Source organism: Bufo bufo, chromosome 3 (assembly GCF_905171765.1).
Source record: "Bufo bufo chromosome 3, aBufBuf1.1, whole genome shotgun sequence".
In the NCBI taxonomy this organism is placed as follows: domain Eukaryota; kingdom Metazoa; phylum Chordata; class Amphibia; order Anura; family Bufonidae; genus Bufo; species Bufo bufo.
The window spans coordinates 680047117-680071626 of NC_053391.1; the positions used below are offsets into that span (position 1 = coordinate 680047117).

The window sequence follows — 24510 nt, forward strand, 5'->3', positions numbered from 1 at the left end:
GCATTGCTAATGCTAAGCATTAGCAATGCGCCGCACAGACAGAAGAAGGCGCGCCACGGCGCACGTGAGTATAATGCTGCTCACTAACATACCATGGCAGCCAGGACTTCAGTAGTGTGACTCCTGGCTGCCATGGTAACCGATCGGAGCCCCAGCATTACACTGCTGGGACTCCTATCGGAACTGCCCGCTGCCACCAATGCAGAGACTGAAGAGCATTCCCGGCACCCGACCTCTAACAGGACGCTGTGATCCGCGCGATTAACCCCTCAACTGAGGGGTTAATTGCGGCGGATCGCAGCGTACAGTCATAGGGGCCGGGATATGGCCGACACATGAACGCTACGTTGGTATTCAGGCCTTCATTGGTGGCGCAGTGGCCACAGTCCCTCCCCTCCTCCTCCTACTCTGTTCTTATTAGTGGCCAGCGGCAGCCGCGCACAGTGGGGAGGGACTTCCTCCTTCTCCACTGTGCCGGCTCAGGAGAACATGGTGCGCGCCGAGAGCGCGATCATTCACTACCGCTCCGTGGTCATATCGCGCTCCGGCGGTATGCACAAAATCCATATCGTGGCACAAATTTATATCGCATATCGCCTATATCGCCCACCCCTATGGTCTTTTATGTTTCACACTTTGCAGAGATTTGGGTTTGCGGGCCCATTTTTACAGGCACTTAGAGGTTTTTACTCGACTCCTACTGAACGTATCAATCTGCCCCATGCATGCTCCTCTATATTCCCTATTAAAAATGGCACCCGACAGGGATGTCCCCTGTCTCCGCTTCTATGTGTACTGAGTATTGAACCTCTGGCCTCTCGGATCCGGACAAACCCAGACATCAAAGGCATTCAAATAAAGGACTGACCATTTACTATATCTTTGTTTGCAGACGATGTCCTTTTGACATTAACGAATCCAATCGTCTCGCTCCCTAATCCACACGCCACTATTGCTGACTATAGTAGGCTTTCAGGTTATAAAATAAATAGCACAAAAACTGAATATTCCCCCGCGAACGCTGACGGCCCTACAACACTCTTTTAAATACTCTTGCCAAAACCGTTCTATAAAATACTTAAGGGTTCATATCACTCCGAACTACCCTGCTTTGTATGAAGCAAATTTACCCCCTCCCCCGGTAATAGCGAACATCAATACGCTTCTCAATAAGTGGAGGCCCCTGCATATATCCTTACTGGGTCGTATTGCAGCAATCAAGATGTCGGTCCTGCCTAAATTGCTTTACTTGTTTGAGACGCTTCCAGTTAGAGTGCCGGTGGGGACTTTGCGCCAAATCCAATCTGCCTTTCTTACGTTTGTATGGCATAATAAGCGACATCGTATTGCTAAGACGGTACTAACTTCTAAGAAAACACAAGGAGGCCTTTCGTTACCGGACATAGCTCTTTATTATTATGCCACGCATCTTAGACACTTAGCTTCTTGGACTACATTACACTCCTTTAATAAATGGACAGAGATAGAGAGGCTCTGGGTGGCCCCGGTCCACATGGGAGCTATGATTTGGGGTCACCCAGCTGACATTGCGACTCAAAATCTACTAGGTCCTTTTGGAGTATGGTGGCTTCTGTGATACGGGATATTCGGTGAAGTTAGACCCACTCACATACCTGTTGAATGTCCCACCTAGGAAGATGAGAGGTCACGTCTCCAGGCTGCTCTTACATCTTCTCACTGCGGCTAAATGTCTAATAGCCCTCTTTTGGAAAATAACTGCCCCCCCCCCCCCCCCATAAGGCGGATTATTATTCCCGTATTCAGGAGGTACGTTCATTAGAATATTATACAGCCTTGGCTCGGGGGAAGGTAGACGCATTTTTGCAGATCTGGTCCCTATGGGATGTTCATCATGCTGATTTGCACTTATAGTCCGATAGAGAGAACTATTAGGTACTTATCTCATTTATTTATTTATTTATTTTTCTCTCCCCCCCCCTCTCTTATTTCTTTCTCTTTATTCATGAGAAGTGCGTTCACATCATTCATTTCTTTTATAAGTCAAAAATATATTATCCTATATTTTGGATATTACACCATGTACTGATATATGTGGAGAATTTCGCTGTAAATTGTACTACATTGATATAAAAATAGTTTAATAAATACAAAGTTGAAGAAAAAAAAAAAAGAGTTAAATCCCAGTATCGAATCGATGCGGGTACAACAGTATCGATTGCGTTTCGATAATTCGATACCCAGTGCAACCCTAATGTAGTGTCCATTGTACTTACGGAGTGTGAATCTGCTTCAAGCAGTTGTCTCTCACCTCCTCTTAGGGTAGGAGAATATGAATCTGTGCTGTGTTCTTAGGTATGTTTGGACTCCTCTGTGTGTATATACCTTATTTTTCGCCTTATAAGACGCACTGGCCCATAAGACGCACCTAGGTTTTAGAAAAGGACAATAAGAAAAATATTTTTCAATAGACCTCAGATCAGGCCAGCAATCAGACCCCCACTATTAATAAGACCCCCATTCAGACATCATATCAGCCCCCATTGCCATATTACAGCCCCCATGACACAGAGCACATCAAATAAAATAAAAAAACACTTACGCCTCCTGCTCTGGACGCCACCGCTCCTCATCTCCAGCGCGCCCTCGAGCTGTGCGCAGCCGACAGCTGAGGACCAGGAAGTGGTGAGTACAGAACCTTCACCACTTCCCGATCCTCCGGTACTAATGAGCACTTCCATAATGGAAGCGCTCATTAGTATTCACCCCAAGAGATGGGGCAAAAAATAAGGTGTGTGTATATATATATATATTCCAAAAATGGGGTAAAAAAAAAAAGCAATTCCACCACAGTTTTATGGGGTTTTTTTATTACGACATTCGATGTACAATAAAACTGACCAGTTACTTTTATTTTACAGGTCAGTACAAATCCGGCGATACCTTATATGTATAGTTTTTCTTAGTTTTGATAGTGATAAAAAAAAATTAAAAGTGGGAAAAAAATCTGTTTTATTTTTTTTTGTCTCCATATTTTGACCCCTAAAACTTTTTTGTGATTATGTGTACGGAGCTGTATGGGGGCTCATTTTTTGCGGGGCGATCTGAACTTTTCATTGATACCATTCTGGGGTGTGTATGACGTTTGCCGTATGGGGAATATATTTTTATACTATGGGCGTTTTCGCACATTGCGACACCCATGATGTGTATTTTTTTTTATTTTTTTTTATTTTGGGAAAAGGGGGGTGATTTGAATTTTTATGTTTTTTTTTCTTTATTTTTTTTAAACTTTTTATTTTTTTTCTTTTACATTTTTTTTTAGTTCCCATATAATATGCAATCATCTGATTGCTATTATCATAGACTTCAATGCACTTGCATTGAAGTCTATGATGATTTCACTACTTTCCTATTACAGGCAAGGGCTCCATAGGAAATACTATGAGGTCACTGATAAGAGGGTGGGATGCTGTGCAGGTCACTTAAAGCAGCGGGCTCTGTGGAGGTCTCTGTTCAGGGAACTGTGGAGGTCACAGTTAAAGGGGTTGTCCGGGATTTGGGACCTTTGTCCTATAGTACTGCAGTGTCACCCACATCAACAACACCCATGTCCTACCTGATGAACTTACTTCTAATGCCCCCTTTTGCTCCAATAAATTCTCTGCCGGAAGTGAAGGTTTTCTCTCACTTAGTGACGTACCGGGTCCTTTGACGAGGAGGAAAGCTTCCTCTTCCGCTGCTCAGGGAACCCGGTGACGTAACTGCCAGCCTAGCTAATTATGCAAAAGTGTTGGAGGGGCGGTAACTAGCCTGGCCGAGATCCTGCTAAGCTCCGCCCCCTCCAGTCCGGTGACGTCACCGGGTGCCAACAAGGGACCAATCAGAGTGATCCCTTGCCCACGCTCACTCCAATTGGAGTGCGGTACTGTAAAAATGCTGGTTTGAGGCTGCAATCTCCACTCAGAGTGGAGATCGCTGCCTGAAAGCGAGTAAGTGCCCCCAGTTCCCTTTATTTATAAAATAAAAAGCCCCCTCATATGTGCCCCAGTGCCGGTCATCAAATAAATCCCCCCTCATGTATGGGCCCCCATTGTCCTCGATCGCCCCGATGTTCCTCCGCTCCTGGAGCCGCTGACATCTGCAGAGAGAGTGTTAGCGGTAATTTACAGCTAACACTCGTCTCCAACGCCCCAAATCGGTGCTGGCACTGATCTGGGGTGTTTAACCCCGTAGATGCCGCGGTTGAGAGGGAGGGAGCGGCAGGGTTGAGAGGGAGGGAGCTCCCTCTCTCTAACATCCGGACTTTCGCAACGGCGTCCTGGTTGCCATTTGCAAGGAGGAGTTTATGGGGGAGGAATATGAGGCTGGAGGATGAATATGTATGAGGGGGGCGGATCTATGGAGGAGTGAATAATGTGAGGCGGCTGAATATGTATGAGGGGGCGGATCTATGGAGGAGTGAATAATGTGCAGGAGGCTGAATATGTATGAGGGGGCGGATCTATGGAGGAGTGAATAATGTGCAGGAGGCTGAATATGTATGAGGGGGCGGATCTATGGAGGAGTGAATAATGTGCAGGAGGCTGAATATGTATGAGGGGCGGATCTATGGAGGAGTGAATAATGTGCAGGAGGCTGAATATGTATGAGGGGGCGGATCTATGGAGGAGTGAATAATGTGCAGGAGGCTGAATATGTATGAGGGGCGGATCTATGGAGGAGTGAACAATGTGCAGGAGGCTGAATATGTATGAGGGGGCGGATCTATGGAGGAGTGAATAATGTGCAGGAGGCTGAATATGTATGAGGGGCGGATCTATGGAGGAGTGAATAATGTGCAGGAGGCTGAATATGTATGAGGGGGCGGATCTATGGAGGAGTGAATAATGTGCAGGAGGCTGAATATGTATGAGGGGGCGGATCTATGGAGGAGTGAATAATGTGCAGGAGGCTGAATATGTATGAGGGGGCGGATCTATGGAGGAGTGAATAATGTGCAGGAGGCTGAATATGTATGAGGGGCGGATCTATGGAGGAGTGAATAATGTGCAGGAGGCTGAATATGTATGAGGGGGCGGATCTATGGAGGAGTGAATAATGTGCAGGAGGCTGAATATGTATGAGGGGGCGGATCTATGGAGGAGTGAATAATGTGCAGGAGGCTGAATATGTATGAGGGGGGCGGATCTATGGAGGAGTGAATAATGTGCAGGAGGCTGAATATGTATGAGGGGGCGGATCTATGGAGGAGTGAATAATGTGCAGGAGGCTGAATATGTATGAGGGGCGGATCTATGGAGGAGTGAACAATGTGCAGGAGGCTGAATATGTATGAGGGGCGGATCTATGGAGGAGTGAACAATGTGCAGGAGGCTGAATATGTATGAGGGGGCGGATCTATGGAGGAGTGAATAATGTGCAGGAGGCTGAATATGTATAAGGGGGGCGGATCTATGGAGGAGTGAATAATGTGCAGGAGGCTGAATATGTATGAGGGGGCGGATCTATGGAGGAGTGAATAATGTGCAGGAGGCTGAATATGTATGAGGGGGCGGATCTATGGAGGAGTGAATAATGTGCAGGAGGCTGAATATGTATGAGGGGGGCGGATCTATGGAGGAGTGAATAATGTGCAGGAGGCTGAATATGTATGAGGGGGGCGGATCTATGGAGGAGTGAATAATGTGCAGGAGGCTGAATATGTATGAGGGGCGGATCTATGGAGGAGTGAATAATGTGCAGGAGGCTGAATATGTATGAGGGGGGCGGATCTATGAGGAGTGAATAATGTGCAGGAGGCTGAATATGTATGAGGGGGCGGATCTATGGAGGAGTGAATAATGTGCAGGAGGCTGAATATGTATGAGGGGGCGGATCTATGGAGGAGTGATATGTGCAGGAGGCTGAATATGTATGAGGGGGCGGATCTATGGAGGAGTGAATAATGTGCAGGAGCTATTGTATGAGGGGGCGGATCTATGGAGGAGTGAATAATGTGCAGGAGGCTGAATATGTATGAGGGGGCGGATCTATGGAGGAGTGAATAATGTGCAGGAGGCTGAATATGTATGAGGGGGCGGATCTATGGAGGAGTGAATAATGTGCAGGAGGCTGAATATGTATGAGGGGGGCGGATCTATGGAGGAGTGAATAATGTGCAGGAGGCTGAATATGTATGAGGGGGGCGGATCTATGGAGGAGTGAATAATGTGCAGGAGGCTGAATATGTATGAGGGGGGCGGATCTATGGAGGAGTGAATAATGTGCAGGAGGCTGAATATGTATGAGGGGGGCGGATTGAGAGGAGTGTGAATAATGTGCAGGAGGCTGAATATGTATGAGGGGGCGGATCTATGGAGGAGTGAACAATGTGCAGGAGGCTGAATATGTATGAGGGGGGCGGATCTATGGAGGAGTGAATAATATGCAGGAGACTGAATATGTATGAGGGGGCGGATCTATGGGGGAGTGAATAATGTGCAGGAGGCTGAATATGTATGAGGGGGCGGATCTATGGAGGAGTGAATAATGTGCAGGAGGCTGAATATGTATGAGGGGGCGGATCTATAGAGGAGTGAATAATGTGCAGGAGGCTGAATATGTATGAGGGGGGCGGATCTATGGAGGAGTGAATAATGTGCAGGAGGCTGAATATGTATGAGGGGGGCGGATGCAGGGAGGGGATCTTACACTGAGCTGCACTGGGACACACAATGCTTTGCAGCAGGAAGTGATGTCATACATAAACAGATATGTAAACAGTCTGTTGGGGACTGTAGGAGCAATGCAGCAGTGTCAAAGCTACCTAAAAACATCTTGGGAACATAAACTTGGCTACTAATGGTGAGTAAGCTACTTTAAAAAAAATGAGTTTGATCTCGGACAACCCCTTTAAGGGGACGGTCGGCTATGGAGGTCAGTGTTAAGGGGCGGGGTGTTGTGGAGGTCACATTTTAAGGGAAAAGAGCTCTGTAGAGGTCACTGTTAAGGGGGCGGGTTATTGTGGAAATCACTGTTAACGAGACGGGGTACTATGGAGGTCACTAATAAAGGTGGCGGCTACTGTGGAGGTCACGGTTAAAGGGGAGGGTGCTGTTGATGTTACTGTTAAGGAGGCAGGCCACTGTGGAGGTCATTGTTAAAGGGGCGGGGTACTGTAGATGTCACTGTTATAGTGGATACTGTCCCGTGCGAAGCCGGGTCAGGGTAATGTATTTTTCTTGCTATAAAAGAGAGGAGAGCGGGGGCCTCAGGTTTACCCTGCGCAGGCTCCTGGCTCTGACGTCTGCCAGTCAGTGAGGTCAGTGACTAACAGATTGGACCAGACCTACTTAATTCATGTGGAATGTGTGATGATCGTCTGACTAAGATACGGAGGTTACAGAAAGTTCAGCTCTGTATTTTGTTGCCTCTTCAATGGAATCCAAAATTAATTATGAAATGATTATCTTATCTCTTATTAGTATAATTCAGAATTCCTTAGTTCACATAAGTTAACTCTTACAGCACCAGGGGTGTTATTGGTTTTGTAGAGAGTAATCAGCCGGTCAGGTTTCTCTTTGCATTGTATCGACTGCAGGATCATGTCCCAAGTGGAGAAATGCAGTATTACATAGCGCCCGTCAAATAAATGTGTGCCCCCAACTCAGTATGGTACCCCTTTAATGCCTCAAAATGAACTCTTGTGTAGTCCACATTCCCACCACAAACGGAGCAGATCCCTCACTTGATCACGCCTGCTAGCGCCAAACGATTGGGTGAATGGTGGCGTATTCAACTGTATCTGCATCCTGGAGACGCGGATACAGTTGGAAATGGTGCCACTGTCAGAGGGGCCCAGGAGCCAAGGGCAGCAGGAGACCCCCTGATCTCTGGAGTTCCCACACACCTGCATGGAGGCTTAATCCACCCCTGTTAATGTAATTAAGTTTTCAACCTTCTTAAAGGGGTATCCTGAGCTACATCAAGATTGGTCTTCAGTATCAGATTGCTGAGGGTCCAACAATGGGCACCCCACCTATCAGCTGTTTCAGGCAGCCATGCTACTGGAAACTAATCGAAGGCTTCGTACTCTGTGTAGTTTCTGGAGGGTATCCTCAGGATAGGTCATTAGTATCTGATCGGTGGGGGTCCGACACCCGGGAACCCCGCTGATCTTCTGTTTGAGAAGGCACCAGCACTCCTGTGAGCGCCCGCGGCCTTCTCGCAGCTCACCGAGCACAGCTCCATACATTATACAGCTGCTGTGCTTGGTATTGCACATTGAAGTGAATGGGGCCGAGCGCGATACCAACCACAGCCACTATACAATGTACGGCGCTGTGATTGGTAAGCTGCGAGTCCGCCGCAGCGCTCACAGAGCTTTTTCAAACAGATGATCAGCGAGTGTCCCGGGTGTCAGACCCCCACGATCAGATCCTGATGACCTATCCTGAGGATGTATTATAATTTAGAGCTACATTACATAACTTATCCTGTACTGATCCTGAGTTACATCCTGTATTATACTCCAGAGCTGCACTCACTATTCTGCTGGTGCAGTCACTGTGTACATACATTACATTGCTTATCCTGTACTGATCCTGAGTTACATCCTGTATTATACTCCAGAGCTGCACTCACTATTCTGCTGGTGGAGTCACTGTGTACATACATTACATTACTTATCCTGTACTGATCCTGAGTTACATCCTGTATTATACTCCAGAGCTGCACTCACTATTCTGCTGGTGCAGTCACTGTGTACATACATTACATTGCTTATTCTGTACTGATCCGGAGTTACATCCTGTATTATACTCCAGAGCTGCACTCACTATTCTGCTGGTGCAGTCACTGTGTACATACATTACTTATCCTGTACTGATCCTGAGTTACATCCTGTATTATACTCCAGAGCTGCACTCACTATTCTGCTGGTGCAGTCACTGTATACATACATTACATATCCTGTACTGATCCTGAGTTACATCCTGTATTATACTCCAGAGCTGCACTCACTATGCTGCTGGTGGAGTCACTGTGTACATACATTACATTACTTATCCTGTACTGATCCTGAGTTACATCCTGTATTATACTCCAGAGCTGCACTCATTATTCTGCTGGTGGAGTCACTGTGTACATACATTACATTACTTATCCTGGTACTGATCCTGAATTACATCCTGTATTATACTCCAGAGCTGCACTCACTATTCTGCTGGTGCAGTCACTGTATACATACATTAGCATATCCTGTACTGATCCTGAGTTACATCCTGGTATTATACTCCAGAGCTGCACTCACTATCTGCTGTGGAGTCAGCTGTGTACATACATTCATTACATTACTTATCCTGTACTGATCCTGAGTTACATCCCGTATTATACTCCAGAGCTGCACTCACTATTCTGCAAGTGGAGTCACTGTGTACATACATTACATTACTTATCCTGCACTGATCCTGAGTTACATCCTGTATTATACTCCAGAGCTGCACTCACTATTCTGCTGGTGCAGTCACTGTATACATACATTACATAGTCCTGTAGCTGATCCTGAGGTTACATCCTGTATTATACTCCAGAGCTGCACTCACTATTCTGCTGGTGGAGTCACTGTGTACATACATTACATTACTATCCTGTACTGATCCTGAGTTACATCCTGTATTATACTCCAGAGCTGCACTCACTATTCTGCTGGCTTCAGTCACTGTGTACATACATTATATTACTGATCCTGAGTTACATCCTGTATTACACTCCAGAGCTGCACTCACTATTCTGCTGGTGCAGTCACTGTGTACATACATTACATTACTTATCCTGTCTGATCCTGAGTTACATCCTGTATTATACTCCAGAGCTGCACTCACTATTCTGCTGGTGGAGTCGCTGTGTACATACATTACATTACTTATCCTGTACTGATTCTGAGTTATATCCTGTATTATACTCCAGAGCTGCACTCACTATTCTGCTAGTGCAGTCACTGTGTACAGTACATTACATTGCTTATCCTGTACTGATCCTGAGTTACATCCTATATTATACTCCAGAGCTGCACTCACTATGCTGCTGGTGGAGTCACTGTGTACATACATTACATTACATACTTATCCTGTACTGATCCTGAGTTACATCCTGTATTATACTCCAGAGCTGCACTCACTATTCTGCTGGTTCTGTCACTGTGTACATACATTATATTACTGATCCTGAGTTACATCCTGTATTACACTCCAGAGCTGGACTCACTATTCTGCTGGTGCAGTCACTGTGTACATACATTACATACTTATCCTGTACTGATCCTGAGTTACATCCTGTATTATACTCCAGAGCTGCACTCACTATTCTGCTGGTGGAGTCGCTGTGTACATACATTACATTACTTATCCTGTACTGATTCTGAGTTATATCCTGTATTATACTCCAGAGCTGCACTCACTATTCTGCTAGTGCAGTCACTGTGTACATACATTACATTGCTTTATCCTGTACTGATCCCTGAGTTACATCCTGTATTATACTCCAGAGCTGCACTCACTATTCTGCTGGTGGAGTCACTGTGTACATACATTACATTACTTATCCTGTATTGATCCTGAGTTACATCCTGTATTATACTCAGAGCTGCACTCACTATTCTGCTGGTGCAGTCACTGTGTACATACATTACATTACTTATCCTGTACTGATCCTGAGTTACTCCTGTATTATACTCCAGAGCTGCACTCACTATTCTGCTGGTGCAGTCACTGTGTACATACATTACATTACTTATCCTGTACTGATCCTGAGTTAGCATCCTGTATTATCCTCCAGAGCTGCACTCACTATTCTGTCTGGTGCAGTCACTGTGTACAGTAGCATTACATTACTTATCCTGTACTGATCCTGAGTTACATCCTGTATTATACTCCAGAGCTGTACTCACTATTCTGCTGTTTATTACTGGAAACAGTCGGCAAGCTTGTTAACGTGAGTACAGCTCTGCAGAAAAATGCAGGCTGTGACTTAGAAATCAGTATATAAGTGTCAAAGTAAGTACTAACCTTTTGGCTTTTCTATCTCTTTCAGGTTAGGACTGGCAGATACATACCAGTGGTAAGTTCTCATTCAATAAATAGGACTTGCATTAACAGGAGTCTCTCGTTATCCTCCTAAACCCTTTGTTCCTGTTTAGTTGGTGCCTGGAGTCCACTGAAAAGGACTTTGGGAGGAGCATTGTGATAAGTGCCCTGTCTGTTATTACGCTTTTTTTCAGCCAATCAGTATCACCAGTAATGTTCTCAGAGATGATGACTGGCTGAGAGCAGCTAATAGACAGGACTGTGCTGATGTTGACCCTTTGAAGAGTCCTTTTCAGCAGGACTCTAGGCACCCTACACAGCTTCACTTAAACTCTGAGAGTTGCTGAATACTAGGGTCTCTTAGGCACTGGTCAGTTCAGCCTTTCTGTTTTTCCATACCATAGGTATCTAGATTTACGTCGGTATCGGCTCTGTTCCACACGGCGGTTTCGGCATGGGATTTGAGCGATACCTGCAGTGCGTTCTGGGAATCGACAATATCAAAGATGTCATTACCATTTCCAAGATTTCCCTATTCATGCCTTTTATGAGACCACCTGGACATAGGACGTGATGATGAATGGTCAGACCGAGGAACGTCTGTGAGAAGACCCATAACGTCATGGCCAAAAACATCAAGGAACTGTTGAACATTGTCCATGAAGGACCAGATTTTTTGGGCCAAATTTATAATAAAAAAATAAAAAAACATAACTTTATTTCAAATACATATAATATTATGGACATTTTGCACCCGCCCTCAGACGTTTCATAGGATTGTTTTATTTGGGGGGGGTAGATTTATAAAAAAAATAAAAATCATAACCATAATCTTCTATATGTATTTTTCAAAAGGGCATCTACATGGGAGTCCAGTAGAGGGGGTACATTGTTATTTGGCTTGGTCTGTTCAGCTGCCATTTTTATTTAATACCTAGTGAAGGTACAGCCCCATGTTGCAGGTGGTCATGTATAGCTAAAAACCACACCCTTGTGGTGGGCGGAGATTCCAAATAGATTGATAATTGGTGGCCCAATTTTGCCAGAAAATGTGCGGCCATTACCCTCAAAATCACCCCATGTCATGCGACTATTTTTATGCCAAAAAAATTACCTCCAATATCTTGTTGGCTTTTGGCGCAGCAGTCTGGCATTGAGTGCTTTTATTTAGTCTGTTATCAATAATTACACCTAAATTATTTTCATTTATAGGCTTTCTTAATAGAGATTACCCATTGCCACAGGTGTATAACATCCATCCCCTCGTCATGCAGTCTGACATTATCACAGGTGTATAACATCCAGCCCCTATCCATGCAGTCCGCCATTACCACTGGTGTATAACATACATCCCCTAGCCATGCAGTCTGACATTACCACTGGTGAATAACATCTAGTTCTTAGCCATGCAGTCCGCCATTACCACTGGTGTATAACATCCATCCCCTAGCCATGCAATCTGCCATTAGCACAGGTGTATAACATCCAGTTCCTAACATGCAGTCAGCCATTACCACTGGTGTATAACATCCAGCCGTAGCCATGCAGTCTGCCATTACCACAGGTGTATAACATCCATCCCCTAGCCATGCAATCTGCCATTACCACAGGTGTAATAACATCCAGTTCCTAATCATGCAGTCAGCCATACCACTGGTGTATAACATCCATCCCCTCGTCATGCAGTCTGACATTACCACAGGTGTATAACATGAGTCTGCCATTCCCAAATGTGTATAACATCCAGTCCTTAGCCATGCAGTCTGACATTATCACAGGTGTATAACATCTAGCACTAGCCATGCAGTCTGGCCATTATCACAGGTGTATAACATCCATCCCCTTGTCATGCAGTCTGACATTACCACAGGTGTATAACATCCATCCCCTTGTCATGCAGTTCTGACATTATCACAGGTGTATAACATCCAGCCCTGGCCATGCAGTCTGCCATTATCACAGGTGTATAACATCCAGCCCTAGCCATGCAGTCTGCCATTACCACAGGTGTATAACATCCATCCCCTTGTCATGCAGTCTGACATGATCACAGGTGTATAACATCCAGCCCTGGCCATGCAGTCTGCCATTATCACAGGTATATAACATCCAGCCCCTTTCCATGCAGTCTGTCATTACCACAGGTGTATAACATCCAGCCCTGGCCATGCAGTCTGCCATTATCACAGGTGTATAACATCCAGCCCCCGACCATGCAGTCTGCCATTATCACAGGTGTATAACATCCAGTCCTTAGCCATGCAGTCCGCCATTACAGACATCTATGAAAGAAGGCTTGTTCCCTGAATTTCAGCGTTGTCATTTAATAAGATGTCACCTCTGTCACCGCAGCAGTCACCCTCTGAAATGTCGTCCCTCTTAGATATTCCACCATTACCTGTGACGATATTATTGTGGAAGGAACCGAAGCAACTCAGCCACGAAGTGAATATAAAAATGAGTGCCGATCAATGATATAGAAGTAGATCAGTGCTCGTTTTTAGGGCCTTAGTACTTCCGCACCGCTCCGGAACTTGAGGATTGCGGACCCATTCAAGTCAATGGGTCCTCATCCGTTATACAGAGTGCACACGGCTGGTGCCCGTATATTGCGGACCCGCTGTTTGCGGTCCGCAATTCGGGCATGGGGCCGTGCAGATGTAGAAAAAGTCCTGAAAACGCTAGTCAGTACCAAGGGACAGCGCCATCTGTGCCAACCGTGTCCGAGGGGCAATTACTGCCGCGCTAAAGAGACATGAGAGGTAGAGGAGATGTATGAGACACTTCCAGAAACGGCGTCACAACCATCCAGTACTTATATTGAAATGAAAGAGGATGATGCAATACCAGACACGACCTGTGGACAGGGGTGGCGCTGTTTTTGGACATCTGCAGCCATGTCTTTTTAATCATGGACAACCCCTTTATTAATCGTTGGTTTTCCCATAATAGAATGCATATGTCTGTGAGTGGGAAGCCAGCACCTTAAATGGGAAATATACACGGAAAATGAGTTATCACCTATCCACAAGATCATGTCAGTCCCGTAGAAGCGGTGGACCAACGTGCTCAGTGAGGGCACTCCAACACCGCTCGTTCTTGGGGTTGCTGGGGGTTCCCAGAAGTCGAACTACCCCCCACAATGCGATATTTATCACTTGTCCTGTGGATAGATGATAAACATTTTTGTGGGATGAATCTGACAGAAAGTGAAACTGTCTTTGCTGCCCATAGCAACCAATCACAGAGCAGCTTTAATTTTTCTGGAGCAGAATATGAAATGAAAGCTGCGCTCTGATTGGTTGCAAAAGACAGTTTCACTTCTATTCAGTTTCTATCTGCTGTGCTGCGTCCAGGAATAGAAAAACATGGCCGCTTTCTTCCAAAAACTACTCCACGCCTGTGTGTGTGTGGTACTGCAGTTCAGCTTCATCCATTTCAATGAAGCTAAGCTGCAATAGACAAACCATGGACAGGTATGGCACTGTTTTCTGGAGGGAAGCATTTCCCGCCGCTCCTTGTCGTCCAGTATCGGTGCCATCTTCTAGTTGCTATGGTGATGACTGGTCGGTATCTTACTTTTGTAGGGAGCAAGTCACTAATGGCTGCCCCTCTATATAACCTCTGACCATTGTGACATCACAGCTTTGTGATGTCATAGGCTATAGGGAGGGGCTAATGACCACACAGAGCATGTGATGTCATAAAGCTGTGATGTCACAGGGTATATAAACCAGGCACGGGGCCCGGCAGCCATTTGCAATCTGCTCCTTGCTAGAAGGAAGATACCAACACGCCATCAGCATGCCACCTAGAAGGAAGAGAGTCAGCAACGCCCCTCGGAGGAGGCGTAGGACGTACCGCAGGACGACTGCCCATAAGCACCAGGAAAGACCAGGTACCGCCATATCACCCCCCTGCCCCCTATACACCTCGCTCCAGGCTGCGGGGAGGCAGCACTCGCCGTAATCCTGAGACTGAACCTCATCCTCCATTTCTTACAGTTCACAGGCGCAGACGTCGTCGTCACTAAGCCGATGGGTGTGAAGAAGGAGAAGAACGTCTCCCGCTAATAATTATCAATCACTAGAAGATCCATCAACAGCAATCACCCCGAAGCAGCAGGAGACGTTCCCTAATAAACCTATGGAGCAGAATTTAGTGTCTTGTAATAATTCCATAATCAGTAGATGTGGGGATGGAGAGGAGGATGGAGTTCCCCTCTGTAAAGTCAACGGTAGAATGGGCTTTACAACCAACAACCCGCCTCAGAGCAGTTGTCTCTTCCCGTACTGCTCTAGGTTATTCTTACATTACTCAGCAGGTGGCGACAGTGAGCACCGAGGAAAGAGAACATGACATCTGCCCACCGTCCTGAGGCATCATGGGAGTGACAGTGGAGTGCCTAGGATGTTTGGCACCTGGGGTGGGTCTTTCTCTGGCACCAGCCCCCACCCATATTTATAAAAACTATTGTACCCCCTCACAGTAGTATTGCCCTCAATGTACAACCTTCACAGTAGTTTTGTACAGATGTGTGCCCCCTCACAGTAGTTATAACCACATTGTGCCCTCTCACAGTAGTTATGCCCTCCTCTGTGCCCCTTTCAGAGTTGTAATGCCCTCTTTGTGCCCCTTCACAGTAATAATCCCCATTGTGTCCCCTTCATAGTAATAATCCCCATTGTGCCCCCTTTATAGTAATAATGCCCATTGTGCCCCCTTCACAGTAATAATGCCCATTGTGCCCCCTTAATAGTAGTAATGCCCACTGTGCTAGTAATGCCCTCTGTGCCCCCTCCATAGTAGAAATCCCAATTGTGCCCCCTTCACAGTAATAAAGCCCACTGTGCCCCCTTCACAGTAATAATGTCCTCTGTGCCCCCTTCATTGTAGTAATGCCCTCTGGCTCTGTGCCCCCTTCATAGTAGAAATGCCCATTGTGCCCCCTTCACATTAGTAATGCCCTCTGCCCCCTCCATAGTAGTAATGCCCTCTGTGCCCCTCCATCGCAGTAATGCCCTCTGTGCCCCCTCCATAGTAATAAAGTCCTCTGTGCCCCCTCCATAGTAATAAAGCCCTCTGTGCACCCTCTGTATAAAAAAAAAAAAAAAACTGTAACTACTCACCTTGTCCCGTTCCTGAAGCTCAGAATCCTCTCTTTCCTGCAGGCACAGATCGCTCTGCAGCACTGTGTGGGCTGAGCTTATGCAGATTTCTGAGCTACAGGCTCCGCCCACATATGCTGGCAGCGCGATCTGTGTCTGCAGGCTGAATGGTGGAGCAGGGAGAGGTCTTCCTGCTTCACCATTCTGTGAGCCCCCGACCTGAAAGAGGGGAGCTGAGCGGTGAGTGACAGGACCGCACCTCCCAGGGCTCCAGCAATGAGCGCTTCCATTTTTTCTTTCCAGCCCTGCACCAATGTTTTCTGTGTGTGAGCTGTGACCACCAAGCGCTGATCAGTGACTACATCACCAATTAGCAGCTTTGCTCAGTTTTTTGCACAGCCTTTTTTTTTTGGGCCTTTTTTTAGCCAACTTTCCTGTTCTGCAACTACTGATCAGTACTGTAAAATGCAGATTGTTTCTGTGCTCACTTTTCAGATCAAGGTTTTCTCTTATGTAAAAAAAAGAATTACCATATTTTTCACTCTATAAGACACAACTATGTTTTAGAGGAGGAAAGTAAAAAAATTTTTTTTTTTTTCATCAAACCTCAGATCAGACCCTCAATCTTCATCAAACCTCCAAACTTCATCAGACCCCCAAATCAAGACCCCAATCTTCATCAAACCTCCAAATCAGACCTCCAATCTTCATCAGACCTCAGATCAGACCCCCAATCTTCATCAGACCTTAGATCAGACCCCAATCTTCATTAGACCTCAGATAAGACCCCCAATCTTCATCAGACCTTAGATCAGACCCCAATCTTCATCAGACTCCCAATCTTCATCAGACCTTAGATCAGACCCCCCAATCTTCATCAGACCTTAGATAAGACCCCCAATCCTCATCAGACCCCAAATCAAGACCCCAATCTTCATCAGACCTCCAATCTTCATCAGACCCCCAAATCATGGCCATCAATCTACATCAGACCTCAGATCAGACCCCAATTTTTATCAGACCTTAGATAAGACCTCAACCTCATCAGACCCCAATCTTCATCAGGCCTTAGATCAGACCTCCCAATCTTCATCCAGACCTGAGATCAGACCCCTAATCTTCATCAGGCCTAAGATCAGACCCCCAATCTTCATCAGACCCCCCAAATCATGGCCATCAATCATACATAAGACCTCAGATCAGACCCCAATCTTCATCACACCCCAAACTTCATCAGATCTCAAATCAGACCCCAATCTTCATCAGACCCCCAAATCATGGCCATCAATCTACATCAGACCTCAGATCAGACCCCCAATCTTCATCAGACCTCAGATTAGACCCCCAATCTTCATCAGACCCCCAATCTTCATCAGTCCCTCGAATTAGACCACTAATCGTCTTCAGACCTTAGATCAGACTCCCAATCTTCATCAGACCTCAGATCAGATCCCCAATCTTCATCAGACCTCCAATCTTCATCAGATCTTAGATCAGACCCCCAATCTTCACCAGACCTCAGATCAGTTCCCACTCTTCATCTGTCCCTCAAATTAGACCCCCAATCTTCATCAGACCTTAAATCAGACTGCCAATCTTCACCAGACCCCCAAATCAAGACCCCTAATCTTCATCATACCTCAGATCAGACCCCCAATCTACATCGGACCCCAAATCAGACCTCCCAATCTTCATCAGACCTTAGATCAAACCCGCCAATCTTCTTCAGATCCCCAATCTTCATCAGACCTTAGATCAGACCCCCAATCTTCATCAGACCTCCAATCTTCATTAGTCCCTCAAATTAGACCCCCAATCTTCATCAGACCTTAAATCAGACTCCCAATCTTCATCAGTCCCCCAAATCAAGACCCCTAATCTTCATCAGACAAAAATAAAACTTTTTACCTCTGCTGCTCCATAGGTGCTACCATTCGAGGAGATCCAGAGCGCTTCCTCCTGCATGGATCAGCAAAAGCGCTCCGTTACTGATAATACAACCGTCTGTATCCGTTATGAACGGATCCGCTTGTATTATCTTTACATTGCCAAGACGCATTCAAAAAACGCTGCTTGCTGCGCTTTTTGTCTGTATCATGGGGACGCAATTAAACGGAACGGAATGCATTCTGGTGACTCCGCTCCCTTCAGTTCAGTTTTGTCCTATTGACAATGAATGGGGACAAAACTGAGGCGTTTTCCTCCGCAATTAAGACCCTGTGACGAATCTCAATAACGGAAAGGAAAGCGCAGATGTGAAAGTAGCCTAATACCAGCACTAGCAGTGCTACAGTCACCGCTCCCCAGTTCTACAGTACTAATGAGCGCTTCCATACATTTCCCCCCTACTTTTGGTATAGTAGCAGTTAGAGGTAGATAGTTTTCTATGTGTGTGTAATTTTCAGGTAGTTTCTTTTTACAGCTTTTTTTTATACTACAGGTTTTTGCGCTCACTCACAAAAATATCTGCTTGCGTGCGTCCTGCAACCGCTGAGTGCCAATCGGTACCATATATTTTACTGATTGTATCTGTACTCACTTATCAGCTCAGGGCTGTTACTACATTTTTATTATATTTTATTACTTAAATTTTTTTTTCTTTTCTTTTTTTCTATCTCCTAAATCTCATTTGAAATTTTTTTACAGCCCCCTTCATGTGTAAAAGCACTACGTACACACTCCTGTGAATAAAAAATTATAATATTAAACACGTCACGCACCCCAATAAAAAATATAAATGTCCCAAACATGCAGAGAGAATGCACACGGAGGGGAAGCTTGTGTTCACGAAGGTCGACCGGCCGCTGTTATAAAGTCATCGTAAATCACCGCATTGATTGGAAGAGGGGGACGTTATGATGCGAGCGGCGGGGGTTAATGGTGGTAAACATGGCTTTCTTCTCAGCCGGAGTTTAATTGCAAACAGTCACGATAATTAAGATTTGCTAGTGGGATTAATTCGCTGGAGGTCACTGCTGAAGACAAGCAGGTCAATTATTTCTAAGTTAGGGCTCGTATTTTCTTTCCATGTCTGTTCCGTTTTGAAGACCGTATGCGGAACCATTGATTTCAATGGGTCCACAAAAAAACGGAAGTTACTCCGTGTGCATTCCGTTTCCGTATGTCCGTATTTCCGTTCCGCCAAAAAATAGAACATGTCCTATTATTGTCCGCATTACAGATTAGGGGCTAGCTGTTCCGTTCCAGAAAATACGGAATGCACACGGACGTCATCCGTATTTTCTTGCGGATGTGTATGAGCCTTTACTTTGCTTTACTTACCTTGAGCTGATTTAGAGTTCTATTATGTCTATTTCTCTAGTTACACCCAGAGCTGCATTCCCAATTCTGCTGGCTCCCATTTGGGGTTCATGCACACGAACGTATCTTTCCATATCAGTTCCGTTGTTTTTTTTTTTGCGGACTGTATGCGGAACGATTCATTTTAATGGGTCTGCAAAAAAAAACAACAACTAAGTTACTCCGCGTGCATTCCGTTTCCGTATGTCCGTATCACAAAAAAAAAAAAGAACATGTCCTATTATTGTCCTACTGTTCTATTAGGGGCTAGTTGTTCCATTACGCAAAATACGAAATGCACATGGACGTCATCCGTATTTTGGCGGATCCGTGTTTTGCGGACCGCAAAATACATACGGTCGTGTGCATGAGCCCTTGGACCGTGTGCCCAGCTGACAGCCATACGTCATAATGTACAAGTCCAGTGTTTCTAAGTCAAGTGCTCCAATAAATGACATCAAAGTTACCCCTAAGGCCACCTTTAGAGTTCACACTCCACGAGCTGAAAACCTAAGCACTATATACCCTGCTGCATTGCATTCGGGGAGATGATGCGGTTAGGTGCAAACATTCAGATCCCTTAATGCACCATAATATGGCATGTTCAGTACTGACATTGAGCCACCAGAAGCAGCAGTGAGGTAATGGAGCCTGAGATCTAACAGAAACTCGGCAGAATTTTGAATTCAGCTCTGGATGCAACTGAAGTGCCATTGTTTTTTTCCATAGGAGAAGCTATTAATATGCGATTGGTGGGGGCATTACTCCCAGCAGACCTTTCACTTTCCTCTCATGATGGATGAGTGAGCCGAGATGGGCTATGTGTGCCCCCCGCATATGCTAATGCCTCAAACAGAGTCTTGAGGCTTCTGAAGCTTGGTTTGGAGACCATGGGTGGACTAGGGCATGGAAAAAAAAATATTAAAGTTGCCCAATTTTGTAGTGGGGCCCAAATTGACAGAAGCAGGGTCTACACAAGTAGGTGGGGCAGCACATAATACCACCCCAGCAGGTTCCAGCACCGCAGTGCCATCGCGGAATACTGCTCCTGCAGCACAAAATATCTCCCTAAAAATTGCCCCTCTGCCACATTCTGTCCTCCTACTCGGGATGGCAATACAGTGACATTCAGGAGGGGAGCATCAGATCATTACTTGACCATGGCTGGCGGCTGTAAGGTGGGCAGGCAGCCCCCTGAGTATCGGCCACCAGGAAGTTTCCCTGTAGGGTCTATGGCAGCCTGCTATTCACTAGGCCCAGCTCCAGTTTGAAAAAGGGTTTGTTGAGATGAGATCACACGAGCGTATTTGCAATTCGTATACGGCCCGAATTTTTTGTACCGGGATCCGCTGCTAATGTTATTGAACAGGGCGGTATAATTTCCGTCAGTATTTTAAATCCGCAGCATGTCCGAGTTTTGTGCGTATTTGTTTCCATATACGCACATTATAGTCTATGGGAGTGCATCAAAAATGCTGTAAGAGGAATACACGTGTAAAACCGGATGAAATACTGATGGTATATCATCAGGATCCGTGCGAATTCCAGAGCCAGAATATTTATTTATTATAAGACCTGTGGTTTTTAGACAGAATATCCATTGCAACAAGATTGTCAGCTCCTTGGCCTAGAGCTGGATTGATAGCAAAGAACCTGTATAGGATAATTCCAGGACGGGAAATACTACAGGACTTAGTGAGGACAATGACATTGTGACACGTGTCGCTGGTCTTAAGCAGGCCATACACCTGATGGCTATCATTCCCGACCTCTGCAGGAGGGGGGGGGTTGCTACTACACTCCTCTGTGCGGTGCCATATTTCCTCTAGGGCAGAAGGATCAACAATGTCTAAATCCAGCTGGCCGATCCTTCTCTCCTCCGACATCTGCTGTCATGGAGGAGTGTATCTGTCTATCTATCTCTAAAAGCGGGTCCATCACCCTTTCACCTGAATTGGAGTGTTGCCTCCTTTTTTCCTGTGGATATCCTTGAATCAATAACCAACAGTCTTGGAGGGATTTCACACCCCTAACTACAAGTGCAAACGGACTAGTGGAGACAGCGTCTGGGGTATGTATCCCTTACCCTTTAAGAGTTTTTTACGATATATGTCCCTCTGGATAGAGCAAGTTGTCTGGCGCCAGTTTGCATTACATAGAGTCCCCTTTAAGTATAGTGGTGTTGGTACCCAGATGTAGGATTGCCAGAGTGGTGTAAGGGTTGCCTAAAGTGTCCCTTGGGTGTGGCTTTAGCACTTGTCACGGTGCTCCTACCTGGATATCCTTGGATCCCAGACGTGGTTGTCCTAAGCAGTGATAAAAGGGGTATTAACTTGGATTATGAAGAGTCCAGACTTGTAGTAACGTTGAACACAGCTTTACTGGCATACACTTTATCAAGGAACAATCTTCCAACTTTATGTTGGTCATCAGCAGTTTTGGCATGAAAATGGCAGGCAAACACTCTCAGCTCTGCTATGCTGTAGCTTTCTCAGCTCTGCTATGCTGTCAGATGAAATAGAAACTTTCCTCTTCTGCTGGAACTTAGCTTTAGCTGTAGTCTGTCTCTCATTGTAATCCTAGGAAAACTTCTTCCTGGCTTCAAGCTTACTTAGCTTGGCTTTAGGCAATGCAAGCCCAGAGGGGACATGTAACCATTTAGAACTCACAGGCAGGGCTCGTCCAGGGAGGGATGAGGGCCTGCTGCTTCCCCATACCGGGGCTACTCTGAACTGAAGACAACTGAAAACATCTCCCTCTCTAGAGAGGGCTGAAATGGAACTAGAAGATTCCTCTCCAGGGAAACTAGTTCTGCCACGGTTGCCCGCCATCTGCAGGTGAACCAGGCACATTACACTTAAACAGTAGTTAGAAAGGGAATACATACACACATATTGCAGGAAAAGGCAATAAATATAGGAGATGGACACATGATGCACCAACAAAGATAGTGGGGGTACACAAGAGGTGGCAATGCCACTCTGGTCATTACACAAGCAGGCTCGGACTGGCCCACCGGGTAAGCGGGGGATTCCTCGGTAGGGCCCCCAGTCTCCTGCGCCCAGAGATAAGATGGAGGAGTAATTATTTCTCTTGTTTCTCAGGAGAGATAATTATTGTAGCCACTAGGTGGCAGTATGGCACAGTGATGCAGCCTCCTAATGGTGTAAGGGTACTTTCACACTAGCGTTATTCTTTTCCAGTAAAGGGTCTCAATACCGTAAAAATACGCATCAGTTTTGTCCTATGCATTCTGAATGGAAAGCAATCAGTTCAGTATGCATCAGGATGTCTTCCATTCCGTCCCATGTACGGTATTGACAACGGCAAAATCCCGGAACAATACCACACTTGCCGTATCCGGCATTAATTTCCATAGAGATGTATTAATGCCGGATCCGGTACCAAGTGTTCTGGAAATTGCCGCATCGCCGGATCCGGTTTTCCGGTCTGCGCATGTGCCGGGATATAGAAGGAGCTAGTTTCACTTTTGATCTTTAAAAGTTTTTTAATACTGGATCCATTATTCCGGATGATACCAGATGAAACAAATCCGGTATATCATCAGATCCGGGGGAAAAAGCTATCCGTTTGTATACGGCTTGCCGGATCCTGCTTGCCGATTCTAACAACGCTAGTGTGAAAGTACCCTAAATTGTACAGGAGGCCCCGCAGTATCTTCTAAACTTCCGTCTGTTGGCAGTGAAGGAGGAGAGAACATGTCTGGCCATCCTCCTGCCTTCCCTGCTGTCAGAAAACTGTGGTTGCTGAAGAGAAGGATTCCTCTGCGGTGCTGGCACTGGCGTAACTATAGGGGTCGCAGCGGTTGCGACTGGGCCCCTAAGCCAGATGCAGTACATCTTATAAAGGGAATACTAGCAAGCGCTTCCATAATGGAAGCGCTCACTAGGAGGAGGGGAGAGAAGCGCTGTGAGCGCTGTACAGTACTTACTCCTCCTCCTGCTCGCTCTTCTCAGGGCCCGCTCTGCTGTGTCCTGGCTGCCTGCAGCGTCAGGACGTACAGAGCGCGCTCTGACCTGACGCTGCAGGAGGTGAGGTGACTGCAGAGCAGGCCCTGAGGAGAGAAGACAGCCAGGACAAGGAGAGTGGCGGCAGGAGAGGTAAGTGATCTGAGGTCTGATATAGAGGCCTAATGGGGGGTCTGGAGAGGTCTCACTGGGGTCTGGAGAGGTCTAATGGGGGTCTGGAGTGGTCTGTGGGGGGGTCTGGAGGTCTGACTGGGGGGGGTCTGGAGGTCTGACTGGGGGTCTGGAGAGGTCTGACTGGGGGTCTGTAGGTCTAATGGGGGTCTGATTGGGGGTCTAGAGGTCTAATGGGGGTCTGGAGTGGTCTAATGGGGGTCTGGAGGTCTGACTGGGGGGGGGGGCTGGAGGTCTGACTGGGGGTCTGGAGAGGTCTGACTGGGGTCTGGAGAGGTCTGACTGGGGGTCTGTAGGTCTAATGGGGGTCTAGAGGTCTAATGGGGGTCAGATATGGGTCTGGAGGTCTAATGGGGGTCAGATATGGGGGTCTGGAGTTCTAGTGGGAGTCTGGAGGTCTAATGGGGGTCTAGAGGTCTGAGATGGGGTCTGGAGGTCTGATATGGGGGTCTGGAGGTCTGATATGGGGGTCTGGAGGTCTAATGGGGGTCTGGAGGTCTTATCTGGGGGTCTTATCTGAGGTCTGATATTGGTTCAGGGTCTTACATGGAGGTCTAATGGGGGTCTGATCTGAGGTCTAAAACTGGGGTCCTATATGGGGTCTGACATAGAGGTCTAAAGGGGGTTTGGTCTGAGATGGGGGGATCTCATTTAGGGTTTTATATGGGGGTCGGATCTGAAAGGAAGGGGGATTTTTTGTACTAGCGCACAATATAAAGGGGTGTTTTTGTGTGGTACCAGTATTTTCAGGGGGACTGTTTCTGCAGGAAAGTATTTGGGACTCGGAGCACAGTGGGCACAGTATTGGGGGAGGCAGGATGGGTGTTGAGAAGGTGAGGAGGAGAATGGAAAAGTAGGAAAATTAGATGTCTGTTTGTTAAACTCTGCAGAGACGAGGCG

The 24510-nt window shown here is 46.3% G+C and overlaps 1 protein-coding gene across 1 annotated transcript in view; it reads left to right on the plus strand.

Annotated features, from left to right (window-relative positions):
- NARS2 (asparaginyl-tRNA synthetase 2, mitochondrial) overlaps positions 1-11761 on the plus strand; it is a 62633-nt gene extending 50872 nt beyond the window's left edge. Inside the window, 4 exon segments of the mRNA XM_040426404.1 lie at positions 11050-11076; positions 11447-11468; positions 11470-11556; positions 11558-11761. Coding sequence (XP_040282338.1) covers positions 11050-11076; positions 11447-11468; positions 11470-11556; positions 11558-11593 — 172 coding nt within the window. The 3' untranslated portion in view covers positions 11594-11761.
- The last annotated feature ends 12749 nt before the right edge of the window (positions 11762-24510 follow it).